The 19,806-nt window shown below is 44.5% G+C and overlaps 1 protein-coding gene across 1 annotated transcript in view; it reads right to left on the bottom strand.

Annotated features, from left to right (window-relative positions):
- The window catches only part of ADRA1D (adrenoceptor alpha 1D), a 39,939-nt gene extending 33,287 nt beyond the window's left edge, over nt 1–6,652 (bottom strand). The window contains exon 1 of the mRNA XM_004936274.5: nt 5,331–6,652. Within this exon, the coding sequence (XP_004936331.2) occupies nt 5,331–6,297 (967 nt within the window). The 5' untranslated portion in view covers nt 6,298–6,652. The remainder of the gene's footprint in view (nt 1–5,330) is intronic.
- Nucleotides 6,653–19,806: the final 13,154 nt, after the last annotated feature.

The raw sequence follows: 19,806 nt of genomic DNA, 5'->3' as shown, positions 1-19,806 counted from the left end.
TCCATCTGTAGCCTGTGGTGGGTAGAAAGAGAGCCACGCACTCACTTGGGCTCTAAACAATCTTTTTTGCTAGCTTTTTCATGGAGTCATAGAATCATTAAAGCTGGAAAAGACCTCTAAAATCAAGTCCAGTCATCAATCCATCCCCACCACAACACTAAACCATGTCACTCAGTGCAACAGTGAGTTTTGTTGCGCCTGTTTTAGATTATCTTCAGGTAGATGCAATCAATGTGGATCACTCATAGCCAGGGGCTGTACACACCCAGACTCTCCCATGTGTCCCCTGCCTTGTCCACCATGTACATCCTAGACATCATGCCACACAAAGTTCTAGGCTGCACCAAAGCTCTAAAGTTATTATAGACGCTCCGAACCAGGAAAGAAAAACTGCAGTAAGTACATTTGAAAACTGATTAAGCAGCAGTTTAATTTTCCTGGGAAAATAATGGACTTGCCCATACTGCAGTGCTTTAAAAATAGATTTGAAGAAAAAAGTCAGGAATGGTTGAGTGCCAAGTAATGTTTCCCTGAGACACGTAGATGGGCTGGAAGGTCCATCCATCCCCTATGATTTAGCTAATTTATTCTAATGTGGTACAAATCCATTTGATGGAAAAGTCCTATGGTGAAAAGCAGATGAGAAGAATTTTCTCTTTTGCCTGGGTGGTGTCCAATAAATCAAAGTGGAGCCTGGCACTGAACAGATTTTGAGCCTCTGGGTCTATATCTTTGCTGGCATTTTTAAGGAATGTGTGGTTCCTATGGCTCAGGATCAGTGGGGAATGCTTGGCAGATGGAACGGTCCCTTGCTATTGCTCTGCTTTCAGTTTTATTTGATGCTTTGATTCCAGTTCATCCCAATATCCAGTCAAAAATCCTTCTTTCAGGTCAAAGCAGCTGACCATTGCTTTTTCCATGCCAATTCTGACACTTCCACCATGACTCAGAACATTTCAGGAGATATAAAGCATCGTCCTTACAATCAAAGTATCTGAATGGTTTATCTTCTATCCTTCTCCTCTCAAGTTCCACTTCAGATTAGGTCCTCCTGAGCACAACAAAATTAAACAAGTCTGATTTTCTGTGCAAATGTGTATTTTTAGTGAATATTTTTTTTATGTCTAAAAAGGAACAGAATTCACTCTGCAATCACAGAATCAAATCAAAGAATCATTAAGGTTGGAAAAGATCTCCATGATCATCAAATCCAGCCACTCACCCATCAATCTTCCCTCCGGGGGGAAGGGTATATAATTTTCCACTCATTTGCCTATATGCCCACTTTAATGAAACCTGTGGGAATTTAATACATGGGGGACCTTTAGCACTTAAATGTGACTGAGATTGATGAAAGAGTTCAGCAGAGGGTGGGAAAAGGCTGACATGCACATAGGTATAGAGTGATGATATAAGCCCTGCTTTTCCTTCGGAAAATGTGCAAAATGCTCTTCTACTAGAATAGAATTAGATTCTCCCACCAGAACAGAGTCAGTCACATCTGAAATGTGCTTCTACCCACACTGTCCTCCCCATCATTTATTTTACAGATTAGTTTCCAAAATATGAGCAATGCTATGCCCCTGTGAGCCCATCTTGTGCAAAATATTTTGTGAAAGGACATCTTCTGCCCTCTAAAAAATAGTACCTACAAAAGTAACTTTGTTCTGGCTTGAAGAAAACCCTTCTTAACCCAGTTTATGTAGCTGCCTTTCCTTCAGGATGAAGAGAAAAAAAAAAGCCAGGATACTGCTTTTCTAGGCAGGTGTAAGACAAGGATTTTCTTGTACTGAGGGATTCCTTGTCTGAGTAAGCTGCTGCTTGTGGGGGGACAGGGTGAAGGGATCCTTAGTTTGTTGACTTTAGCCTTGTATGGCACTAGCCACGGGTGTTGTGCCCTTCTCACACTGGCATTGACTTTATACAATTATTAAGGTTTGAAAAGACCTCTGGCATCATGAAGTCCAAACATCAACCCGTCACAGCCATATCCACTAGCCATGTCCCTCAAAATCTAATCCAAAGAATAACAAACATAGGAGCCCACCACCCAGACTGGACTACTCTTATTAAAAGCCAAGAGCCTTGGAGGTACCATCCCAGGTACATTCTTAATCCCAAGGGATGGTTGTTCCTCTTGGATGCTCCTGGGGTTGTGCTGAAGAAAGGCTTTGCCTTCACTCCTCCTATGGTCCCAACTGGGGCTCCAGTTGGGATCTTTTCATGCTCCCTAGACACTGAAGAGTAGATGGGAAGCAGAGCTGTATTATCTTTTTCTTATTTATTTCCTCTTGCATCACACTGGAGACAAGAGATAACTATCTACAGGTGTTGTATGGAGGATTCTGGTTCCTTCAACCACTGCGTAAATGTCTACTGAAAGGACAAATTCAGCACCTAACGTTGTTAGTGGTTTTCCATTAGCAGAAGAGCCAATGAGTTCTCTATGGTTGTGTTTCTTAAGAGAGAGTTCATGTGTAGATTCTTCCATGTCTCATAAGAGGTTGAGCTGATACAGCATTGAGCTTTTCCTCACGTGGGCATTTTGCTTCCATTAAACTTCAAAATATCTAGAATAGGTTATATCTGATGTCTCTACAGCTGAGATGGAGGAGGTACTGATGAGACAACCAAAGGAACATCAACTGTATCGTAAAAAATACCCTTTAATACCTGCCCAGCATCTCTGGGAAGCCTCCAGTTATGTTCCCTTGTCAGGTCTTTGCTAAGCAAAGAGGCATCCTGGTATAAATCACAATCATTACATGGGATAACCACATAAGGCAGCTTGGTAGAGGTCTACTACACACCCAACAAAAGACACAGCCCATTAGGGCTATCTTGTAATTAGGATTTCATCTCTTGTTGAACAACCTGCAGCTTAAAAAGTCTCATTAGCCATGCAAACCAGTAATTGTGTTAAAAATGGAGATGGCATCTTATGCTTGGGGACATGTACCACAAACCCAAGAGTTAAATTACTCAGCTGATAAATAGGCTGTGAAGGTAGTTAGAAATGAGAGCTGATTTAAAGAAGCACGTTTGCAGATTATTCAAGCACGGAGAAACAACTGAGGGCACTCAGTGCATACATAGGTCCCGTTAACTTAGAATTTGTAGTAGCTTCTCAGCGCTGATGTGATAAATATTCATTTTGTTTAATTAAAGTGGAAGCTGTGATGCAGAAAGATGCAAAGACGTGCACAGCCTAACACAGACACTGCTGGCAGAGCCAGTTGCAGATGTTCTGATTACTCAGCCCATGCTATGCAGAGCTGGGAGGCTTTTCTCGTCACTTATCTCCATTCAGGCAACAGTTGGTCAACAGTCAATGATTACTTCTTGCAAACTCGTGACAAATAGAATAAGGAAGTCAAAACGCTTTGATATTTTTGGAAGAAAACAGAGCACATTCATTACATTTTAATGTGACATCTCATACTGAAATGCACCTGAGCGCTCATTTCTTAATAAACTCCTTTTCATCCTTTCCTTAAATTGGAACAATCTGTTTAACTTCAAACGAAAGTGTTATTCGTTTCCAATCAGTGTTTCCACTTTCATTAAAAATATATACATTTATAACATTTCCAGTTGGCTCCAAAGGCTTTCTCATGTTTGTCCAGCAAGCAAATACAAAGGCCATTCCATTTAACCATTTACAATCTTCTTTCCAAAGAGAACTGCTCAATTTATGGATTTGCAGTGAACTTCACTGATTTCTCTGCATTTCAGACCCATCTCCTGAGCTGTAAAATCACAGATTGGACTTTGCAGAAGTTTCTGTCCTCCTCCTAGATAGCACTAAATGATTAGCCAACTTGAACTGGAAAATGCAATTAATAAAAGGGAGGTGAAATCAAAGGCAGCATACTTTGTAGTCACAAAATAAATGAACTTTTGCTGTGTTTATATTATGCACATAATATGGCAGGAAGTGGAGATCAAAACTGTGTTTATAAAGAAATTGCATGCTTGGAGGAAGAAAATGGGTTCACAGGAGGCACGTAAGGAATAAAGCCTGGATTTTTAGTTGGCGTAAATCAGCATTTTTCTTTTACTTCAGTGCAACAGTTGTGAGTTACATCACTGCAGGAGCTGGTTCAAGGGTTTCAAAAAAGTATTTTTGTCAGTGGAAAACACTACAAAAATCTCCCAATATTGAAAGGGGAACTGAGGTATTCTCAGATTATGGGTTTCATAGCTAGACAAGCTTAACACAGCCTGAGCTAAACCACCAACATCCCTACTCACACTGGGTGAACACTTAGCAGAGCTGAGAGTGTTTCCCTACTCTGATATGAGAAGTGTGGTGGACTGTGGGACACAAAGGTCCCACCTAACAGTGTGACAGACCTCCCTGCTTTGCTGAGCCCTGTGCAAAGCTCATTGTGTACATTCAGAAGTTATTTGAATACTTCAGCTTTCTCCCCTGATCTAGCTACATCGCTCCAGATGATTCATCTGATCCCTTGAGCTGATGATTGCTATCCTATGAGATGATGGTGAAAAGCTCTGGGTTCCCTGCACTTTGTTGGCCATGTGTTGTGTTTGTGCTGGAAGGGGACTTGTCAAAACTTTAGAGCACAACCCGGCAGACAATGCCAACTGAGAACCCATAGCCAGGAGCTGAGGGCGTGACTCCCATGGGAGGAGGACCACCCAAGGCCATCACCATTCAAGGTAAGACCTGGCCCCGTTCCAGGTCCCAGCACAACATCAGCTTCCTGAGAAGCCATCAGGACTCATGTTTCAGCCTCTGACGTAGATTCATAGAATCCTTAAGGTTGGAAAAGACCTCCGAGATCATCAACCATCCACTCATCCCCACCATGCCCACTAACCATGTCCCACGGAGAGTTAAACTTCCCTCATCTCCAGCATCACCACCAGTTCCCAGCTGGGGTGGGAGCCCTGAGCACATGGAGGCAGATCAGATGCCCTCCTCAGAACTGGGGTGAAGGGAAAATGGGGACAGAACTGTAAAGCTGTTGGGAACCATTATGCCGTAATTACAGCCTGTTCGAAACAGAGCTGCTTCCTCCCCAGCCTGAGCTTCATTAATTAAAGTGCTGAATGCAGAATAAATTAATTAAACCATTTTTTTGTTGGTTGATATTTTACCCAGTTGCTGTATATTTTGATGGATGATGTGCCTCCTTTTAATAAATATTGAACAAGTGTTAATTAACTGGATTAATTCACTGCTGGTTTCTTGACCGATCTGTTACCTTTCTTTCCCTCATCTCCACACGAGTTGTGTCCTGAAAGTTTATTCCAAGGAACAAGGCCCAAGGGCTCTGGCTGGGACAGGGGACAGGGTCACTTACCAAAAGGCAGGACGAAGAAGAAGGGGAACCAACAGAGGATGAAGACGCCCACAACGATGGCAAGAGTCTTGGCTGCTTTTTTCTCACGGGAGAACTTGAGGAGCCGCACGGAGAGGGAGCTCCTGAAGTTGTGCCCTTTGCTCCGGGTGCTGGAGAGAGGCTCCTCCAGCACACTGCGGCAGTGGATGCGCAGCACCACCTCCATGGATTTATTCCTCTCCTTCTTGACCCCCGCCTCCAAGCTCCGGGTTGTCCTCCTGGCCACCACGTAGATCCTGAAGTACATCACCAGGATGACCATGAGGGGCAGGTAAAAGGAGAAAAGGGAAGAGAACAGGGCATAGCCTGGCTCCTCAGTGATGCTACAGATGCTCTCATCTGGTGGAGGTGGTTCCTTCCACCCCAGCAGCGGCCCAATGGAGATGACCATGGAGGAGAGCCAGACCACCACCAGGATGACCCCAGCCTTCCTCTCTGTCATGATGGTGGGATACTTGAGGGAATACTTGACGCCGATATACCTGTCCACGGAGATGATGCACAAGCTCATGATGGAGGCGGAGCAGCACAGCACATCCACCGCTGCCCAGATGTTGCAGAAGATGCGGCCAAAAACCCAAAAACCCAACACCTCCAAGGTGGCCGAGAAGGGCAGCACGGTGGTGCTGAGCAGCAGGTCGGCGATGGCCAGGTTGACGATGAAGTAGTTGGTGACTGTCTGCAGGTGCCGGTTGCAAGCCACCGACAGGATAACAAGGATGTTGCCCACAATGGCCGAGAGGATGAAGACAGCCAAGAAGACCCCGACGCCCACCGCCTGCACGTCCAAGGCGAATGGCAGCGTGGTGCCGTTGCCTTCGGGGGACTCCTCGCCTTGCAACCCCCAGGACCGGTTGGCACCGCTCTGGCTGCCCTGTCCCGTCCTGTTCTCACTCAAGCTGCCATTGCTCAGCTCAGGGAAAGTCATCGTAAAAAAAGTCCAGGCTCCATGGAGGGCGACGAGAAAGCGATGCCGAGGCGCAGCCCCCCCGGCATGATCCTCGCAGCCCCCTCCACGACTCGCTCAGCACCTCACCCCCAAAAACTGGGGCAAGGTCTGCCTCCCCCGAGCCGGGATGGAGGGACGGAGTAGGGATGGAGTGATCTCCCAGCCCTCTTCACGCCGGATTGCGGTGCCCGCCTCCCCGCGACGGCCCCGCCGCCGTCCCACCGGGGGGGGCAGCGAGGACGGGGCCCCCCCGCTGCCCTCGCATGCTCCGGGGCTGCTCTGGGGCAGCGGCTGAGCAGCGTTCGGTGGCTCCGTTTGCTTTCCCCGCTCGGTCGAGAGAGCTCCGGGAGGGGCGAAGGGAGGGGAAGGAGGGGTGGGACGGTCCGGGGGGTGTCAGGTGGAGGAGGAGGAGGAGAAGGAGAAAGAGGAGGCGGTGCGGCTCTCCGGGCGAGGCGAGCCCCGGGGCAGGGCAAAGCCGGTAGTACAGCCCGTGGGGAGGCGAAGGGATGGGGGGGACAGGCACCCACTCGCGGGGACAGGACCCATTCGGGTGGAGGCACCCACTCGGGGCGACAGGACTCACCCGGAGGGGGATAGGAACCCCTAGGGATGGACACGCGTGGGAGAGTGGGGAAGCATCACAGCGGGGGCGGGGAGCGGCGGGGAGAGCGGGCGCACAGTGGTGGGCATCATCAGTCACGGCTCGGGGGTTCAGGCAGCGCTGGGATGCAGACACCCCGGAACGGGGCAGCACTCGGGGGCCGCCGTCCCGCCGCCCGCAACCGCCAGGGAGCAGCAGAGCGCAGGGATTGCCCGGCGGCACGGTCGGACATCCCCCCCCCCCCCCCCCTCCTCCGGGGGTCGTTGGATTGGGGTGGGGTAGAGGAGAGGGTGTGGTACCCACTGTGCTACAGACCCGGCCTCTATACCCCACCGAGAGGCTGTTTGGAAGGGATGGTGGGTCACCCACATCTTCAGCGTCCCATTGGGAATGTGTTCTGCAGGGTTGGCAGCCCCCCCCCCCCCCCCCCCCCCAATCCTTAGCATCTCACCAGAATGATGCCCTGCAGGGCAGAAAACCCCCATCCCTCACTCCTCATCTTCAGCATCCCCCCACAGTGATGCCCTATAATGTTAACTGTTACGCTCCTGCTCTAGCATCCCAACAGAATGGTGCCCTAAAAGCTGGAAACCCCCTTCCCTCACTCCCCATCTTCAGCATCCTACCACAATGATGCCCAGCAAGGCTGGAAACCCCTACCCCCTACCATCCATCTCCCATCTCCAACACCGCACCAGAATGATGCCCTACAAGGCTGGTAGGTCTCCTTTCATGCCCAGCATGCAGGACTTCCAGCAAGCATCCTTGCCAACACTGGTCCTCCCCCAAACCTTCTCCAGCCCAGGCATCCTGCCTGGTTTGTGAGCATGGTGCCCCTTGTTCATCCCTTGTAACAGCAGAAGGGACGATCGCTGTCTTGCATTCAGCAGCAGCAACTCTATGTGATTGGCAGCTCTGTGTCTGCAACTTAACCCTGTTGCAGGACTTTAAAACAGCAATGTAGGATTAAAACATATATAGGCGCATATTTCTGGGTAATTTAAGCAGTGTTGTTTTGTTTTGTTGGTTCTTTTTTCCCACTGATAAAACCAGATCCTGTTTATACTGGTTTCCCCCCAGTGACCCTACTCTTCTGCCTCCATACATTGCGATGGGGACTGACTCCAGTGTTGGACAGGGGTTCTCCCTCAGCTGCTTCCAACTGTACACAGGAAATATTTCCTTGCACTGTGTTTACCCATGAGTTTTCGACTTTTCTTTCTTAACAAAGATAAAATTACATTAAAAAGAGGCTTTAAAGGGCAGTTCAAGTAGACAGTGAGGTGATTTAACTAACAGAGCAGGGTACGTCTGTTGATTCAGTGGATATGAGAGTGAGCAAAAAATGATAGTACATAAATTCCCATATATTTTCCTTGACATTCACGGCAGGAAATGACACATTATTGATCTTCCTCATTTCTTTTGTGCACTTTTCTGACCCTTAAGATTTAACCCATCTTCTTAGAGCTTGGTTTTTGACCCTGCTGGGAACAAGCACAATAGAGCAACTGGAACACACAAGTAATCAAGAGCAAACACTGTACAAGGAAAATATTCAGAAGGATGGTTTTGCTCTGCTTAAACATTAAAAAAAAGAGAATTCTAAAATGTGAATTAAAAAGAGAAGCCCAAACACTCAACACTTGAGGTCAAATTATTCATTTTCCTTATGTTTTGATGAAAACATGTCAACCAGCAAAATGAATTATTGTTTCTTATTAGGATGCTCAACTCAGCATGGGATGATTGCAACTCGTGGAATTTTGTAGCTGTATCTCTGTAGCTACAAAGATTGCTGTCTACATAAACATATCTCAACTATTCTATGTGACATAGAGAGATAAAGAGAATGTGCACTTCTCCAAAGTTGTTTGGACTGCGCTCATGTAGAGCATGAGAAGCTTGATGGTTGGAAAAGAAAGTTTTCTCCCAAAAGACATGACAACAAATACCAGTAGGGTGAAGATTCCATTTACCCTGAGTCTTGTCCTTCTTAGGTGAACTCTGCTTCTCTTCCTGTCCTACTCCTCTTGCCCATGATGCTGGGAGATGACCCATGAACCCTTTGAGGTTGTGTTGATGCCTTTCTCTTCCAAACAAGGGAGAGCACACCATCACTGAAGCTCAGCTAACAAGCATCAACTCTTTAAAATCCAGCTACCTCATTGCTTTCCATGTCTTTTTGTTTCAGTCTAAACTGGAACTATTACAGTTAATTTAAGCTGAGAAGCAACAGGTTTGTGCTAACTCACTTAAACCCAAATTGAAGTGCTCCTGTAGGTCTACATGGAGGAACAGAAGTGCTTGAAAGGAACACAGCTCTGTGAGACCTTGGTGCATGGCCAATCTCTTGGGTTGGAGCTGGAAGGAGGTGCAGCTTTTTCTTCCCTTTCATAGAATCATGGAATCATTAAGGTTGGAAAAGACCTCTAAGTTCATCAGGTCCAACCAAGAGCCCATCACAATCATGGCCACTTTGACGTGCTGTAATCCAACCATCAACCCATCATCGGAATGGGCGCTTTGGCAACTCTTTCCTCCCTATATTTTGCCTTCTGTCTGGGGCTGAGTTTACCCTAGGACTTGAATTTCAGGCACAGGTAGCTCTGTGTGGCACTGTGCATGGGGCTTTTTAAATAGAAGTCACATGAACCCCATGCGCATGTTATGTAGTACACCAAGGTAATTACATCTTGTGCCTGACCCTTGTAAAGGGAAGGCAGTTTTTCAGTGCAGAAGACCACAGCTTAAAGCACTTTGATCCACATTTGCATGTATTCCAGATTTGCACTTGCAGTGCTGTGCCCTCAGTGTACCTTTCCTCTGCAAAGGAGAATGAGCTGCGGTGCAGCTGCCTGCAGCATCCCCTGGGCCCAGCGACTAGAGAGATGGATCCTGTTCTCATCATGCTGGAATTATAGTATTTAAGTGATTGTAGAGATGTGCATGGCTTGCCATGGGCCAGCAATTCAATGATCCCCTGGGAAATGGGTCCGATCTTCATTGCCATGTCCAGCTGGAGGCTGCTGAGCTCTGCTGGCATCTCTGATCCTCTGACCCCAGGGCTTCAAACATAATAAAACACGGGATAGAAGTGATTGTGAACAGTGATTCAAATCTGTGCTGCTGTCTTGTTTGAAAGAAAAAATAAATAAAAAGCACTAAAATTCTCAGCTCATCTCTCATGGTATCGTTCCCTGAACTATCCCGGCCACTGTCACATCAACACCACTAATATTTTTTAGTGCATTTCTTAGTTTTCTTCTGTATCTGTGTATGTGTCTTTTTGTTCCTTCCTTTGCCCGTTGTGTTTTGTTTATTTATTTTTAAATTTTATTTTATTTTTCCTTTTTGCTGTCTTTCTGCAGTCCTGGTGGCCACCAGTGGTCTCCAGACCACACATGGGAAGGCAATGGTGGCCCAAGCCCACTTAATAAGGACGGATTTACTTCTTCCAAATCCATCTCTTTCTCTGGCTTTCTTCTCCTGCAGCAGACCCCAATGCCTCCCTATCCTCTCCAGTAGAATGTCTCCCCTGATACAACATTCACTTTCTTTCTGCTGCTATTTCATGCCTTGTTGCCAGCTGATGCAAAGACTAATTTATGAACTTCTTATGAGTTTTAGTTTAATTTTTGGATGCCTGTATAGAAAAAGACAAAGGGAAAAAAAAAATAAAAGATAGGAAAGGAAAAGGGTAATGAAACACATGAACTTCTCTCTGATTATTCTCATAGTGCAATGAAGGCTCATGTATTGAGCCTCGCTGTGGTCAACAGGAAAGACTCTCAGAAGCAGAAATTCCTTTGGATTCCTGAATGCAAGAGCAATCCTCCACCTGAAATCTTAGCCTAATACAGTGAGCAGGAGCCAAGAAAAAAGGCTGGGCTGTTTACTGTAAGGAGAAAGGCTCTGAACGCCATGCTAAGCAGGTAGGATGGGCAGATAAAATAAAGAGGTTTGCAGAGCTGATTGGAAGTGTTTGTTTTTTCAGTGGAAATGTTGATGTGTTCAAAATGAAGCATTCCATGGGGATGTTCTGCTTTGTCTTTCGGTCTTTTAAGAGCCATAGAATAAAGCTCTTTAATACCAAGAAGAACATTTTCAGATTTGTACTTCAAAATGGTTTTGGGGTGTGTGTGGGGGGGAGAAACGAGCAAAATGTAAAACCAATTACTTCAGAAATGGCAGGCAGAATTAACAATTAGCAGAACACTTGCTAATGATCAGTTTAAAAAGAACAGTCACTGACGTACAGAGTAAAAATAAATAGTAGCACAAAAGATACATCAAAGCAGAGCTAAATATATAAATCAAAATGCTACAGAAGGTCAAAACTGCAATGAAAGTGTTCTCTGTTACCACAGAAGAATATTTGTGCTGACAGTTTGTTTCTCTTTGAGAAATTTCCCGTTCTCCAAATGTTGGTATTTATTTGCCATTCTTATTTTTCCAACTGGGGGGGAACTCAGACCATCAGCTGCCCCGTATGGCAGGTATGGTAACAGCCCTGAACAAAACCCCCTCTAATGTGTTAAAGTTTGCCTCCCATGGATGACTTTTTGTTATAAAGAGAAGCCCTGAGAAGAAGCTTTGTAAAAAGGATCCCAGACTAAGACTTGGCTCACCAATAGAAGTTTTTGTGATGTTGTTCCATCCCAGCAACCATTAGGTAACCGCAAGACTTGAGAAAGACCTTGTCCTAAAAGCTGCTGTTTAAATAAATGATGAATAAGGGAGATGTTTGGAGAAATGGTTTTCAGGAGCACTAGGAGGAGAGGAGGGGAGGGTTAGCAAAGAGTCCCAGGTGTTTGGCTTGAGGACTTCAAGATCAGGTTGGATGAGGCACTGGGGAACCTGATGCCAGATCTAGCAGCTGTCAACCCTGCCTGCAAGTGGAGATTGGAACCAGATGATCATTGAAGTCCCTTCCAACCCAAGTCATTCTATCATTCTACAGGTCTATCATTCTGTGACTTCTTCATGGCCATCAGGAGCAGGGAACACTTGTGGTGCCAAATCTCTCAGGACATGGTGACCATATGTGAAGGCACCTCTGAGCTTTGAGACATCCTGGGCACAAAGGTGCAGAAAGGATATGGACAAAGCAAGATGAAGAGAGAAGCACCTAGGGCAGAGGGTGGCACTGGATGCTCATGGGGTTGCTCTGCTAGCAGGGCTGGGGCAGAAGGCTGAGCTGACCTATGGTGTTCATCCAGGCCAGGAGAATGTTGTGCATGGGAGACAGTGATCTTAGAATCACAGAGTCACTGAATCATTAAAGTTGGAAAAGACCACTAAAGTCATCAAGTCCAACCATCCAAATCTTGGTTCCCTTAAGGCCTAATACCCTAAACCCTTCTGGCAATCTAATTTGCATGATGAATATATATAAATATAAATAAAAATATAAATGCATATAAGTACACTATCTATAAATTCAACTTACACTGTGCTTTCTTGCAGCAGCTTTCCTAAGTGAACACAGAGATCTCCCAGACTTCTACCCTTTAATTTAGCACAAATAAACACAAACAAATATAAATCCATGGCATGGAAATGTCTGGCAGAGGCTCAGGCTAAAATTAAATGCCACAAACTGGGTTCTGTTCCTCAGCTTTGCCTTCAGGAAGGAACAATCAGAGTTCCTTTGGCAGCTACTTTGCGATAGGGAAAAAGATCTGGGGTCAGTAAGTGTGCATTTATTATTCTTTTTGAATGTCACCCAAAGTAGTAGAGAATGAGGTACAAATGTTGGGGTCATTTATTTGTGTGGCATTAATCAAGTTCACAGCCTGACTGGCCTCCTCGCCCCATGCCCCCTTTGAGGCAAGTATCACCAAAGGAGTGCTTGGAGCAGGCTGCCCATGGATGGAGACATGGCACAGGTACCACTGAGAGGTTGGACCCAACCATCCACATGCACACTGTGACCTTCCTTCTGATGGCAGTGACTTGGGGGTGGCACACTGTACAACCTCTGCTGGAAAACAAGCTCTCTTGCATTACTATCTTCAGCCACCAGCCTTGTTTGTCTCTTGCAATTTAGTTCCCATTTGGTGTGTTGCTTTGTAATTTGGTTTCCTTTACAGTTTAACTCCATGCTCCATTACAGAAGCCAAATTTTAAAGAGTGCGAATTGAGCTGGTACTTTGATAAAAGAACATGAATGTCTTGTCTCCATGAAATGATTGCAAAGCAAAGGAAGTGTAGGAAAAAGAAATGCAATGTATCATTTCTTTTCCAGGTTTTAATGCCGACGAGTGGCAACGAAGGCCTCCTCCTGTGGCCCCTTTCAACACAACTAAAGGTATTCACCATTGCTCTGGGAACAAATTCCACCACTGTTTATCCCACCAAAATAAAGACACTATCCTGCCTTACATCTTCTGAGAGATCTGACCCAACATATGGATGTGCTGTCCAGCTGGCTTTCTTCTTCATCCAGCACAAACACAGTCCCTCCCTGCCAAGGCTGGTCTTGCCAGTTCTGCTGGCATATAACGTCTGGAAGTGTGGATAGGCTAAAGTGAGCTCATCTACTTCTGTGCTTTACAGTCTCAAAGGCTTTTTGGGTCTGCGGCATGGGTAAATTAGGATCTCTCCCCCATGGTTCTCTTTGCACAGTGGAAGCCTATGACAACACCAAGAACGAGAGGAGGACATCTGCTTAACCCCATGACCACATCTTGATGACCAGCTCAATCTTCCCTGTCCACATCGTGGAAAGTAAAATGTGCATTTCTGGGTCTTTTTGCTCAAAAGCTTGTGTGGCTCAGCATGGCTCTCGCCAGTGCCCAAACTAAACCAATTAAGGGTGTCCCCATGAATGATGACAACCCAGTAGTTTTCCAGCCTGGGAATACTACCTTCAGTAAAGACATTGCATTTGTACAAACAGCCAAAGTTGTTACAAGAAGAGCAAAATAACATCTCCAGCTGCTAGTCGAAAACTTGCAATGTGATATAACCTACAGAGTTAAAAGCGATAATGAATTTAGCAACAAGCACAGCAATGGGCATATAAAAGCATTAGCCAGATGTTTGCTTTTCACATGACACGTGTAGTAGAGGCTTGTTCTCTGCCCCCGGCTCTAAAGTTGCTGCATGACTGCATCCTGATTTAGAGGCCAGAAGAGAACATTGTCTTTGTCTTGGCTAGCAAAAGTGAGAAAACACTGCTGATCACCCTCAGGTTTGGAGCTGAATCAGGTCAGTGTAGCCCCATTAAGATAAGTTTTGCAAAAGCAGTGACTTCACTGAGCTGTTGAGACTACATGGATGGCAGCATCAATTCTTATCACTCGATCCAAAGCAGTTCTGTGATCCTCATCACTGCAGTCAGTGCACTTGGCTTCCCAGCACATGGCTTTCTGTCATTAGGCAGAGCTATGGAGGAGATTGGGTAGTGCCAAATATAAATGTGCCTTGTCTGGTACTCCAGAGAAATAGGTACTTCTTCTGGAGCCAGTGACTATATGCAGATGCATATAGTTGCTTTGCTATGGATATGAATCTTTCTGCGAGTGAATTTACATGGGGGTTGGAAACCACATGGTAATAGAATCATGGAATCATTGGAAGAGACCTCTAAAATCATCAAATCCAACTGTCAACCCATCACCACCATGCCCACTAAACCATGGCAGATCTACATGGTGCAACCTTATCCCTGTTTGTGACACCTGGTTGCTCTCCAAGACTTAAGGTGGTTGTGTCCACTTCCTCTGTGCTGCAGCTCAGCAATTCAGCCACACTGTTGGATGGACCTTCTACTGTGGTGTTTCTGAAGTTGACACTTTTCAGGAAACCACTTGGTAATTGTAGCATATTCCTTTTTCTCTAAGCTCCCAGAGTGCTGGGTGTCAAATCCAAACCACATAGATATGTTCAGGCTGGACCAGGCTCTGAGTAACCTAATGGAGCTGTACACGTCTCTGTTCATTGCAGGGGAGTTGGACTAGATGATCTTTAAAGGTCTCTGCCAACTCAATAGATTATATGATTCTGTGATCCTGTGATCAAATCTTTTTTTTCCACTGGCAAATTACTATCCTCATTTACTGAGAATCTCCTTCAAATTATACCTCCCAGTTGTGAAGTAATTTCAAAAGCATTTTGCATATTATCCTTCCATTAAAGACAAAGAAACAAGGGTATTAATCAAGATCCTTCTGGGAAAGTAGCCAAGTCTTCTGTCTCCACCATTAGATTTCCTGGATCACTGCAGTTCCACATGACCCGTGTTGGTCATCCTCCCTCACAAGGCTGCAGGGTACAAAGCGTGGGGGAGATGGAGGGTATTTTGGCATATCTTGGCACGTTTCCTTATTTTTTTCCTTTCTGAGCAGCATTTCCTTGGAGGTCATATAGTCCTTGTTGTGGTGATACTGGCAGAGCACTTGGTAGAGACATGCTTTCTTCTGGTGATGATTCCATAGAGTCTGCTTGCGTTACTGCCTCTCAAGAGAAATCCAGGTTTTACATGCTAGTCAGGAACAATCTCCCCAAAGGCAATATCTGAATCAGTCTTTCTGATCTTGGCTGTTAGGCTTGAAACCTAATGAGTCAATCAGACAGAAGACATGACTCCCAAAGACTCATGGAAATTACTGGGCAGAAGACAGTGAATAATCTTGCGTCAGCTAAAGAGCTAAATCAGGCCGGGGAAGATCAGTCATTATTAAAATGATCATCATTATTTTTAGTAGGGACTGGAATATAAATATACAGAGAGGAAAAGTAGAGAAATACACTTCCAGAAAAGTGTGCGTTAAAAGCAGCTTATAAAACTGGTAGGTCCACAAAACAGATTTTTTTCAGCTCTGTTCCAGGAAGGAAATGGGATTTAGTATTTGCTCTGCAGTGTTTGGGTAAAACTGTGTCCAGAAAATCAAAAAAGAGGTCCTTGCTGTAAAAATTACATTGCAACGCTGTTAGATGGGGGAAGCCTGGAGTGGTTCTGAAGGCTGCATCTGCTTCCAGCTTCTGGTTTGGAGCAGTGCTGATTGCATGCCATGATGCAGGAGCAAAAAGGCAAGTGCAGTAATCTAATACAGATGTTTCAGCAGCGAGTGAATCCTCAGTTTTGACAACAGTTCTCTGGTATTCAGGAAATGACTGTGGTTAGAGATTAGTGTTTTCTACCGCTCCTCTTTCTGCCAGGATGAGGGAAAATAAATCATGAAAAATGAATGCAAAATTTGAAAAGCTGAGAGGCGGTTTTAGAGTTTGTTTTTTTTTTTTTCTCCCACATTTAAAACCATATTTGCTGGAGAAAGTGTGAGAAGCAAATGTTTGCCTTAGGTTATATTTGTTTATTCAGAATATAACTGCTAATTGCTACAGGCGACAGCGACCAGAAATCAGGTTCTCGCTATCCAGGGTGCCTCCCAAATCCAAATAATTCCCTATAATGGGAGCACCTTAGCACAGCAGGGTCAGGGTGAATGTAAGCAAAATTAGCATGACTGCTTGCTGAATGCTAGGAAAATAATTTGTCTAGGAGAGCTCTCAGCATCCACTCCTGTTGACTTCAGACTCCTTCAAGACAGAGAATCTGTTGCTGAAACAGAGATCAAGATGGTCACTGACAAATGAAAGTAAGATTCTATTACTGAATACCATGTTACAGGTCATCTTTGATGCAGGCTTGGCCCTGTGTCCACACATAGCTGGTTTAAGGGTCATTAACTACAACATTTAATGATGAGAATCACAGAATCACAGAATTGTAGGGGTTGGAAGTGACCCCTGGAGATCAGTTTTGCTATTAAGTTTGACTGAGTAGATTAGGAGTCCCTAAGCTGGGAAAGGGATGGTTAAAGGTGAGGATGAAACATCATCTGGAGTGGAGAAGGACAAACTGTTCTTTATCTCTTCCAGAGCAAGACTGCTGTCTGTTGAATGAAATTCACACGTCAGATGTACACGGAGGACGTGGCCATTTAAGCATCAGGCTTTCTTGTCAGAGGATGCTGTGGCACAGAAAGTGGCTCTAGGGAGATTCTACACAAGTATGTGAAGAAAGATCTCCTGGGACTTAATAAATGAATAAATTGCATGAGATTCAGGAAATTGTCTGAGCTGAAAGTAATTATCAACAGTGGGAACGCTCAAGGGAAGTGTTTTGTTTTCATGCCATATTCTGGCTCTCCCTATAGATTGACAGAGAAACACGCACTACTTTGATAATTTTAAAGCCAGATCTGGGAACATTACAATCATAGGGTCCTTGTCAAGCAAAGGCACACTTCTGATTCCTCTGTCATGTTGAAGAACCATGTTGTCACCCTCTGCTATGCCCTGTTAGTACTGATGTACCTCTTTAACCTGTGCTGCCCTATCCATTCTCTGACCTACCCTGAAATCTAGTGCTAGTATTGGTCTCTGTGCTCCAAGGCTGAGTGTGTTGACATAGTTAGGAAGGGAGGTGGCTCTGCCATTGTGCCAATGCCACTTGTTTCCCAACTGCTGATTCTGAGGATACTCAGCTCTATGTTCATCTGAAGGAATTGGGAAGATTTGGGACGCTCTGCCTTCAGGACCTGGCACAAAACGTAGGATCTACAGCTTTACTCTGAACTCTGTGATGGTAACCTTCCCTTTTCTGGCTGTGAGTGTTGTATTTTCCCAGAAGAGCTGTTTCAGCATCACCAGATTGGCCAATGAACTGGAACAATTTCATCAGAGATGAACCAGAGTTGGAATTCAGCCAAGAGGCGTAAATGGTTCAAGTACCTGATTAGGATATGAGCTTAAGCCAATCTGCAAGCAAAAACAAGGTCTGTGGGATTTAAGTCAATTCCTATCTTGGTCATCATCTCAGGACATGAAATGTAAGAGAGATGAATCTCCATGTGGTTGGCAAAGATTAGAAAATGTGTTGTTTCCTTCTCATATGATATACTTAATTCCTAAGTATCTGCTGGACAGCTTGAGTGGATTCTTTTCAGTGCTGGCTGTCCCAAAGCAATGCTAAATCCTTCAAAATAATGTACACAAAGCAACGTGTTCCTATTTAAAAAATAAAAACAAAAACAAAAACAAAAACAAACATACAAAAAAACTACACAGCTGAGAAATTTGCTTAATTGGATCTTCTCTAGAAATCAGGTCAGATCCACAATAGCAAATCACAGTGATGGTCATTTAATTGGGATTCATATCCAAAGGAGGGCATGCCAGGCAAGGGTGTGATACATATTCAGGTTTCTGGGGCATTTATCCAAATGATGTTGAACAATGTGAACAATGTGAACTTGCTGATTTACTTTGTACATTTGTATTACATGCTTGCCACTAACTCTTGGCAATCAGACCCACAAGTCATCATAAATGAGTTGCTCAGATCTCAGATTTCAATTTTTAGCCAGGTGCTTTCAAATCAAAGGGAAGAGTCAACCACATGTTGACGACACCATGTTGTCGTAGATGTTGTTCACCTAGTAAATCCATAGCACTGCAAGATTTTGACAAAATTCCCAGACAGCAAACCTTCCCCTGGTTTCAAAAGGAGATTTATATTCATAATTAATTATACCATGCAAGAGGGTAATTAATGATTGGATACTGGGGAAGAAGAGTTAGGTCCAAGATATGTAGAAGATCTACCATACCCTTCAAATGAAAATCCTGGTGAATGCTTTCATTCTTCTGTTGCAGTGGAATTCCCTTGAACCAAATAAAGCTAATCTTGTTCATAGCAAGATGCTGTTGGTGAGGCTGTTGAGCTAAGTACCACTGCTTTTCTTTTCCTTGGTCCTGACTTTTTAAACATCAGTGTACAATAATATGACAAATATAGTGTATTTATTAAATAAGCAAACAACAAAAAGATCAACACAAGGCTCCTTGCACAGTGTTGAGGGGTAAAGACAAGAACAGAACTGATCGTGTGAGTGATGTTTGCAAGTCACATAGCTTAGTGCATTATCAAGAGCTGCTCAGACAAAATGGCTATAAGCATGATGTACACGAACATGCAGAACATAAAAAGAAACAGAAGAGATAACCTATGCAATCAGTAATGTTCATCTTTTAAGCCTATCCAAATAGCAGGATCCAACTAATTTTTCTTTTTATTGTGTCTTTGTTATCTAAACACGGAGACCTAAAAGAAAAGATAAATGTGAGAAAGTTTCTAATTGAAGCATTACAGAAAATTTCCTAGAGCATATTAAAATTCCCTAGAATCAGCTGCTAGAGGAAATAGAAGGCAAAGAGATTCAAGCACCAATTAAGCAGACAGATAAACTATAAGGAATATAAACAATCTGGCCACTAGACTGGGGAATAGCTCTTCTCCATGGAATTTGTCCATACTCTGTAAAACTGCATATCCAAGGGAGATGGAATGGTCTTTGGGTTTTCTACAAAGCTAGGATGAGAATCACCCCAACAAACACTCCAGCAGTGTCCTGGAGCTGTGGAAAACAGTCTTTCCCTGCTGTTAGGCTTTATTTGATGTTTGATTTGGTTTTAGTATTTATGAGATGCCAGAACTGATATGCTTGGAGGAAGGTCCCTTGCGTAGCAACAATTCACTCCTTTGCTAAGCAGTGATTATGTTTTGATCGTATGCCACAGCCGCCTTCCAGCTCTCAGTGTGAAAGATTCATGTTTCATTTCTGAATCAATTTCTGGGAAATTAACCGAATTAGTCAAAGTGATATATAATGGTGGCAACCAAGGGATGGTAGTAAGGAATTCCTTGATCCAGATGTTTCTGGAAAGACAAGAGAGCAGGGGGTATATAAAGCAGCTAGAATGTTCTAGTCATTATTAAGCGTAATAATGCAGTAGGAAACTGCATAAAACAATCAAATAGAAAAGGAAATGTCATGAGTATTCATTTAATAGGTAGGAGCTCACTGAGAAGATAG

This window comes from Gallus gallus, chromosome 4, assembly GCF_016699485.2.
Source record: "Gallus gallus isolate bGalGal1 chromosome 4, bGalGal1.mat.broiler.GRCg7b, whole genome shotgun sequence".
Taxonomy (NCBI): Eukaryota; Metazoa; Chordata; class Aves; order Galliformes; family Phasianidae; genus Gallus; species Gallus gallus.
Note: the sequence above shows the minus strand (reverse complement) of the source record. Positions and strands in the feature narration are given on the sequence as shown.